Source organism: Xenopus tropicalis, chromosome 8 (assembly GCF_000004195.4).
Source record: "Xenopus tropicalis strain Nigerian chromosome 8, UCB_Xtro_10.0, whole genome shotgun sequence".
Classification (NCBI taxonomy): domain Eukaryota; kingdom Metazoa; phylum Chordata; class Amphibia; order Anura; family Pipidae; genus Xenopus; species Xenopus tropicalis.
This window is the reverse complement of record NC_030684.2, coordinates 111,789,676-111,798,217: the sequence shown is the minus strand read 5'-3', so window position 1 is coordinate 111,798,217 and position 8,542 is coordinate 111,789,676. Positions and strand designations below refer to the sequence as shown.

The window sequence follows — 8,542 nt, the reverse complement described above, 5'->3', positions numbered from 1 at the left end:
AAGAAAAACTATTAAAGGGATACTGTCATCATATAATTACACCCTTTTATTACACCATTTCATTTCTTACAAAATAATGTTCTGCTATTTGCATTAATTTCATATCTTATTATATATCTATTATATATACTGTATATATATATACACACACACATGTATTTAGTGCATTGGCTTACTTTGCCTTTTTTAAACCTTAACTCTGTCACCCTCGTGATTCAATCCGCCACAGGCATAGCAAGAGGCAGTGCAGTAAATGTTTAGATAAAGGGCATTTGATCCCACATTGCCCTTTGGGGCACGCTGGCGCAGATCCTGAGAGAATATGTAGAATCCCTGCCACAGAGCAAGACAGGGCTTCTGTTGTTTGGCAGAAGGTACCTAGAACTATTCACATGAATACTAGGAAATGGTTTCTTCCATGCAGCTTCTCTACTTTGCACAACATTGTGCACCGATTTTAGACTTTGTCGACAGTATCCCTTTAAAGGAACAGTAACACTAAAAAATGAAAGCGCTTTAAAGTAATAAATATATAATGCACTGGTAAAACTGGTGTGTTTGCTACAGTAACACTTCTATAATTTATATAATAAGCTGCTGTGTAGCCATGGGGGCAGCCATTCAAAGGAGAAAAGGCACAGGCACATAGCAGATAACAGATAAGTTCTGTAGAATACAATAGTGTTTTATCTGTTATCTGCTATGTGCCTGTGCCTTTTCTCCTGCCCCCATGGCTACACAGCAGCTTATTATATAAATTATAGTAGACTTTCTGAAGTAAACACACAACTTTTACCAGTGCAGGGCAGCAGCACATTATATTTTAGTTACTTTTATACACTTTCATTTTTTGGTGTTACTGTTCCTTTAAGTCTCCAGTAAAATGGTAGAATGTTGGGACATTTGAGTGCACAGCTCAGAAACTAATCACCAGGCTGTCTTGATAAGATAAATACAGTCACGGCATAACCTAGCCACGCAGAAAGGTCTGTCATGCTAACAAGACACGTTCCTTCCCATCAGGCTCCTTGACTGTTCTCCCCTATAAAAAATGCTGTTCAAGATTGACCAATAGTAACACATCTAATGCAACCTATTTGACCACTGAAGACTATGTAGGTCATAACACAGAGGCAACTGGACAATATTCTTGATTTTTTTTTAACCGAGGGAGAAGACAAAAGGAACGCCTGGAGACATGTCTAGTCCTCAGCACAAATCTTATAAGCATGAAACGCAAGATCTCATTTAGCAACCCTCGTGTCAAGGTCAATGAAACTTGTGCCATCAAACCGATGCCGTTAGAGGTATTTTGAATAGACATCTTTTAGCACCAATTATTAAATCAGCCTGCCTTGCATTATTAAGCAACTAGAAAATATCAGTTTAAACAAGAACTGCATTTGTCAAGCGGCCGTGCTGATTCCTGACCCTTGGGCTAGAACAGTATCTCTGTCACCAAAAAAAGCCAATTGCTTTCAGGTCAAGACAGGAACATATTAAATGATAAATGGATTTCTACATTTAGTGCAATTGCAAGCAGAAAGAAGGATAAAAGTTCAACATGCAACAGAACACGTGCTTAAGGAACCTTAAACATGTCCTCCAATATGCCCTTTATTATATTTTAATTTCCCTTTTTAACAATGGATAAATGGTCCAGACCAAAAGGTGACAAGCAGATATAGGGAAGAATGTATTTTTGTTGAGGCTTCTTCTCAATCATCCTGAAGCAAGTAAAAGCATTCACCTTTGGCCTGTGAGGTGTTGGCAGGTGCATTACAAGAGACAGGAGAGCCTGGGATGGAAAATGGTTCAGAAAGGGGAAATCTGATTGAAAGAAATAACTCTGCAAGCTTCTCTATAATGATAGGGCATAGGTGGTGTAGGTATGAATTCACCAACAGTTAAATATATGGTTATGATAGATTTTATGTAATTGTATTCCATGTGGACAGTTTATAAATAATCACTTTTTTTGCCATCACTTTGGGTGAAAGGGCAGATTTCTGTTGTGGATGTGTCAGCCCAAGTCTTGTATTTCACCAATATAAAGCTGATTATGTACGTAAGAAAAGACATTGGATCTGGAATTCCCGGCCTTGTGCACCATCACATGCCATTGACATTTCTGGATTAAGGGATATTTCTGCTTGAGGTCTCATGGGTTAATCACGTGCAGTGTGATCGTGAGTTGCTCTGCCTGTGCTCAGAGAAAAGCTTTCCGTACAGGTCTGTTAATGGTACACGAGGACAAGTTTTGACTAGCAAGGCTTTAAGGTCTACGGTTGGCAGTACGTCCCACACTGCATACTTGTCAACTCATAATCCCTTATTTTAGTATTCATAGAGACTGCTGTTTAAGAGCAGCTCCATAATCCCAGACTATAACTATCTGCAAGGAGAGTGTTGCCACTTCCTCTTGGATTTTTTGCACAATGTATTTCTCAAGTGTATTGGTCATGGAGATAAGCAAGGTTGCTGTAGTTGGCGACACCCTAAATGGCTTATACCTGTTATTCTATACAAAGTAGAGAGGATAGCCCCTAAGATTTCCTTACAACAGGCCACCAAAAGGCATTACTCACTAGAAACCAGCTGGGTCATGGAACACTGGTCTCCTTATATATTGTGCTCTTCCTGCATACAGTGACTTGATCATAACAGTTGTAACTGAGCAGAGATACAGGAGGCTTTTAGGAAAGTAATACGTTCCGCAATGCTGTACAAAAGGATCCAATAAAAAAAGTTATATTCACAAACATTGACATGAGCTACTAGAGCCAGAGATTTTAGCCAATTAAATCACTGGCAGCTACTGCTGATTGATATTAACTATACCAGCCAGCTCATTTCTGCGATGCAATGGCAATCAGGTCCAAGGGCATTCCATTAATCAGACACCCTCCCTCCCCCCCATCATGCTGCACAAGTCCAGTTCTCAGCTGCTGTATTTAAAATGTCCTCACACATAGGCTGAGTCACTGGACTGAGTCCTGCCAAAGTTGGGCACCCCCATTCTGGGCAAATCCTTATTCCTGATCTCATATATGGATTTCCTTTTTGCTTGTACTCCCCTGACTGCCATCTTGATCTTTCGCCAGCCCAAGTGGTTCAGCTCTGCCAAATTGAGCACAACACAGAGGCCACTAACCGCAAACATAAAAACCAGGAATACCGTCTTCTCAGTTGGCCTAGACACATAACACTCCACCTCTTTGATGCAAGGATATCTGTCACATTCGTACATGGACGGGACATTAAACCCATACAGGAAATATTGTCCCACTAGGAAACCAATCTCCAGAGCATTTCTGAAGACCACCTGGATGATATAAAATCTTGAGATTCCTTCTTGGCGCCTCATCTTGGATTTGGTGGTTCGAATGGATGGGTTTGGGATTTCCTTGATCTCTAAGCAATCAGGCTCGGCCTCCTTGGTGGAGTTTTCTGTGTTTTGCAGGACACCATTAACCAAGGTGTTCTTAATCTTCTTGCTGTCCTCTCGTTTTACAGTGTCTGGGTCTCTGTCTACCGTTAAGAAGACTGTAGAGTACCTCCTCTCCCTCTGCTTGGCAGACTGGTGGACGGAGTAAGTAATAAAGCAGAGACTTGGTGTACAGACCATGATGATTTGGAACACCCAGTATCTTATATGTGAGATTGGAAAAGCCCTGTCGTAGCATGCCTGATTACATCCTGGCTGAAGAGTGTTGCACACAAACATAGTTTGCTCATCATCATAAACAGTCTCTCCAACAATGGCCACAATAAGTATCCGGAAGATGACAACCACTGTCAGCAGAATCCTGAAGGCAAAAAAAAAGCATGATTAATACACAGAAGACATCATGCATGTAGGTGGGCATATCATTTTATAGTATTCTGAAAAATATGATTATTGTTGGCTTATCCCTTGGGGATGAATATATTCAGTTAATATATTGTTCCAAAGCAGGTAATTTCATACTATGCCATTAAATTCTAAGTAATGTGCTGCGAAAAAAAAAACTGTAAGCTCTGCATAAATATATAATAAAAATATGTTGTGACTGTCAGCAGAAAAAAAGGCTAAGGCAGAATATTGATCACAGCTCAACTTGGAAACAATCGGCAGGCTGCATACACTGGGAGCAGGGGAGAATGCCAAAAATAAACTCAGCACTTGTAGGGACTGCAAATTTGCATGCAAATTGTCTTTCAACCCGGTCCCCAGTGACACAAATAGGATGGATAAAGGGAAACAGGATCAACGTAAAGGCAATTACTTTCCCAGTATTTAAAATTCATTCTTGCGGGAGAGAGAGGCTAGGCTCAGTACTGTCCATGCATGAATTCTGCATTTATTTGGTCTTCTTAAAAAATTCATTATTTCAAAAATAAATAGCATTAATTACAGTTTGGTCTAATAGCCTCTCTGCTAGAGTAACTAATAGAGAGAGCATTTCTCTAAAATATTAACACCTAGCAAAAAAAATAATGCATCTAAGGGAAAAGAATCCAACCTGAATGAAACTGTTTCCACCGTATCCACTGTAAGACCCCCCAGTGCCCCAACATGAAATGGCAGAACGATTCTAAAAATCCCCCATGATTAATTTAGTGTGTTTAGGGGGCTGCTTATTGGCAAGTTAAAAACAAAGGCTAAAGAATGTGTTTCAGTAAAAAGGTCAAGAAATAGCTTTTTTTTGTATGCCCCTGAGTGTGTAAATGATTCTGCTAAAGTGTGAATTCTTTTAATAGCAAGAACTGCCAACTCCCAAAATCCAGTATAAATGTTCCAAATGATACGACCCAAAATGATGTACAATTTTACGTATGAAACGTCATCTTTAAAAGGTTGTGGGGGGTTACAGGTTTTACTGTGGGTAGTACAGGTTTCTTTCAAATACAGCCCTCATTCCAGTGCCAGTGCAGCTGTGCCAATGGGATGTACCCCATACTATGCACGTTGATTTGGGACTCAAAATCTTAATCTCGTTATGTCAGAAACAAATGAAGCTGCAGTTTATTACAAACCCAGTTTGGTGCAGTTATGAATACAAGGCACTGGAGGAAAAGGGGTTACAATAAATGAGTATAAGAGGAATAGTCTGCCAACATCCTGCCCAGGAAGCTTGTCCTTTCTCATTGATGTCTAGGAGGAGCTGTCCAGTGCTGAAACTGCCCTGCAGGGAACTGTATACTGGCGGCACATCCATTCCTGCTGCCTGGCACCCATACATGGGCAAGCTATACTTCTTCTCTTGTTGGGTTATACATTAACACCCAGTTTTTGCAGACTTCTACACATTGTGATTTTATAGCAGCAGATAGGGTCAGTGCTTCCTGATTCCTTATTTCATTATATCATAGAGATTTGAAGTCTTATGATACAATTTAATGGAAAAACATAAAATATTAACTTGGTCTGCTGCCATAAGGTTTCCAGTCTGCACAGGCATCTGTATCATATGAGCTGTAATGTATTGCTTTGCACTGTTAAAGCTGTCAATGTGTAAAATGTGATGTGTGAGCCCCACAAACTCTCTTATTAGTGCTATAGTATTGTTACTTGGCTGGCTCCGTCTCGGTAGAATGGTTAGCTCAGCAGCTCAGCTCCTCATTCTGTGGGACTAAATGCACTTCTGCAATGCTGTTGTGAGTCTGCCTTCTCTGAAATATGTACAGACCTTTGCATTGTATTCAGGGGCATTTTATTGTGTGTTAAGTTTATTTAGAGTAACATTGCATGGTTTAACTAGTTATATTTAACTAGCTATCCACCCCCCCCCCCCCAAATTTCTGGCATATGCCTGTGTGTGTCTCTATGTTTATGGGTCTATCTGTATTTGTGTATGTTTCATGTGTGTATGTGAAAGCATGTGTATGCCCATGTGACTGTATATGTGTCCCTGTGCCTGAATGTATGTGTATGTTTTTTACTTGTGTGTGTCTGTCTGTCCATGTGTTTGTTTGTGTCTGTGTCCTTATGTGTGTTATTCTAGTGTATAAGAGTGTATTCAAACCTGTATGCCTATACCACTGTGTACTTGTACAGAATGTGTGTGTTTGTCTTCATCTCTTTCTCTATAGAATCTGCATGTCAGTTTTTGTCCATTTGTTTCTGTTTATGTGCCTGTACCATTGTTTTCTTGTACATTAACATATGTGCATTTGTATGCATGTATGTGTAAATATGTTAGTGTCCCTATTTTTGTATTGTACACACTATCTGTGTAATTTTCTGTATATGTGTGTCTCCATGTGTATTTGTATCCACATGTCTTTATATGTGTACTTACACAGCATTTGTCTCCATGTATTTATACTTTATTTATCCTTATGTGTTATTGTATTTCTGTATGTGTGCATATATATAATAATATAATATAATAATATAATTATACATATATATATATATGTGTGTGTATGTATATATAAATAAATATGTATACACACACACACACACACATATATATTTTTTTGTTTTTTGCATCTAAGACCTGAGTGTGCGGCATATTCTTTCTAATTTTGTATGCTCACTTTATACTGCACCCAGGCAAATTATTACTTCATTATACGTGAGTGCCTGTTTTCACCTGTTCCTATATATATATATATATATATATAAGATTTTACATACACAGATATATAAATATAGCATATATATATATAGGTACAGTATATATACACACACACATATATATATATATACATATATATGTATATATATATATATATATATATATATAAATGTGTCAAGAATATATTGCTGTTAATGCTATTATGGATCAGTAAGCCAGAAATGAGAACAGAAGGTGTATGGCCATATATTTTACCGTGGTCATGACAAGTGTTCCCTTGTGGAGCAAAATGCTGATAATTAAACGGGTAATTCATCAATCACCAGCTTTGCTTGTATCAGTTATATCCTGCAGAAACCAATCTGCGAGACAGCCTCTCAAGAACACAACGATCTGTTTAATTATCTTGTGCATTTGGCAAAGACGGGTGTGTATGATGAATTTCTTACCTATACACAGGGTTGTAGGGAGTATGAGCAGTGGGGGGATACGTGTGTGCAGAAAGGGAATACAGTAGCAAGTCGCTGCGGGTGCAGAATAAAAGGCACATACAGAAGCAACTCACTTTAGTTAATAGGAAGCAGCGTGCTCTTCAGCAGCACAGTAATTGCATAGTGTTAGCTAGCAGTACGCTCCATAGGTACCCTGTGCAGAGCAGCCTCTTACAGAGAAGGTTCCATCTCCTGATCACAGGAACATGCCATTTGAAAGTTGTACTGTAATTAGGCTTGACAGGTAAGGGGGATTTCTCTCTAAGCCCCTTCTATTGTAGGTCACCAGCAAAAAACCCTACATGGGGACAGCAACACAATGACTTGCACTGCAAAACAAATCACCGCTCTAAGCCTGATACCCTCAGCACTAAACAAAGTATATTGCTTCCACATCTTACTTTCTGATTACCATAATGAAATATATACCGTATACCAGCATGCAGCACACATCAAACAGACAGCCTATCTACTATCAGTATATGCACATACAGTACCAGCCACATAACCATTCACATAAAGTAGAAACCAACATTCTCTGCATTATTTCTTCCAGTTTGTAGACTTTGCAGACACATTCTAAACTCCATAGACAAGCAGATAGAAATGACTGCTTTGCAGGTCCCGATTTACAGATCTCTACTGGTGATTTGATATAATAAACTCTTATAAGAGCACATGGTACAGAAGCTCCAAATCATCATTTATATTACTATACATAAAATATACAGTATTACTTACCTTCCTATCATAGTACTGTGCTGCTGCACAGCAGCCTCCAAAAGTCTTTCTAAGATAGTCCATTCTCCCATCGCTGTACATCGGAGACCTGGTTCTGCGGGGAGGCTTTACACCTTCTGCTGGGGAAGCCACCGGGGGAGGTGACTTGTGCTCAGAATGCACTAATCTGTGGCTGGGTAATCAAAGGTGCCCCTATACGAGTAGGCTGCTAGCACTGTCTTACTGCCTGTAATCTCCCTTTAAGTAGTCTCTGCTTGCGTCATGCAGATAGGTCCCTGGCCAGGAGCCAGAGGCAGCCAGTGGGATTCTGCTAAATGTTATTATAGCAAAGAAGGGGGGGAAATAAGAGAAAGGAGAGGCGGAGGAAGCTGGTGTAAAGCATAGATAACAGATTAATTTGTGATCAAGTTATTCTGTTTAATCTGTTCCACAGACTGCAAATCCCGAAATGAGAAGAGCAGACAGGGAGATAACGGAAACCGGCCAATGGGTTGAACAGGGGTTGGACGTGTGTGTTTGGGAGGCAGGTGAGCACTTCTTAACCCTTCAGTTGCAGCCTGGTACCTGCTGTTTGATAGAATCTCTTTTTAACAAATCAGGGGCTAAGAGAAGTCACAGCACATAATTACACATATATTCTACAAGCACACAATGGTCGAGGTAAATACAAACACCCAGACATACATCAAACAGATATATATACAGATTCAGTCACAGTCAGACACATACACACAGTCACATGGG

General features: G+C 39.6%; 1 protein-coding gene across 1 annotated transcript; it reads right to left on the bottom strand.

The window, feature by feature from the left end:
- Positions 1-850: 850 nt before the first annotated feature.
- On the bottom strand, positions 851-8,225 carry gjd2 (gap junction protein delta 2). Its single transcript, XM_002932834.4, has 2 exons — positions 7,799-8,225; positions 851-3,809 (listed from the first exon to the last, which is right to left on the bottom strand). Exons 1-2 carry the CDS (start codon positions 7,867-7,869, stop codon positions 2,966-2,968), a joined length of 915 nt encoding a protein of 304 aa, XP_002932880.1. The 5' UTR covers positions 7,870-8,225; the 3' UTR covers positions 851-2,965.
- Positions 8,226-8,542: the final 317 nt, after the last annotated feature.

Coding starts and splice junctions, on each gene's coding strand:
- gjd2 (XM_002932834.4), bottom strand. CDS start 7,869: ATGGGAGAATGGACTATCTTAGAAAGACTTTTGGAGGCTGCTGTGCAG. Junction 3,810..7,798: donor CACAGTACTATGATAGGAAG/GTAAGTAATACT, acceptor TTTTGCCTTCAG/GATTCTGCTGACAGTGGTTG.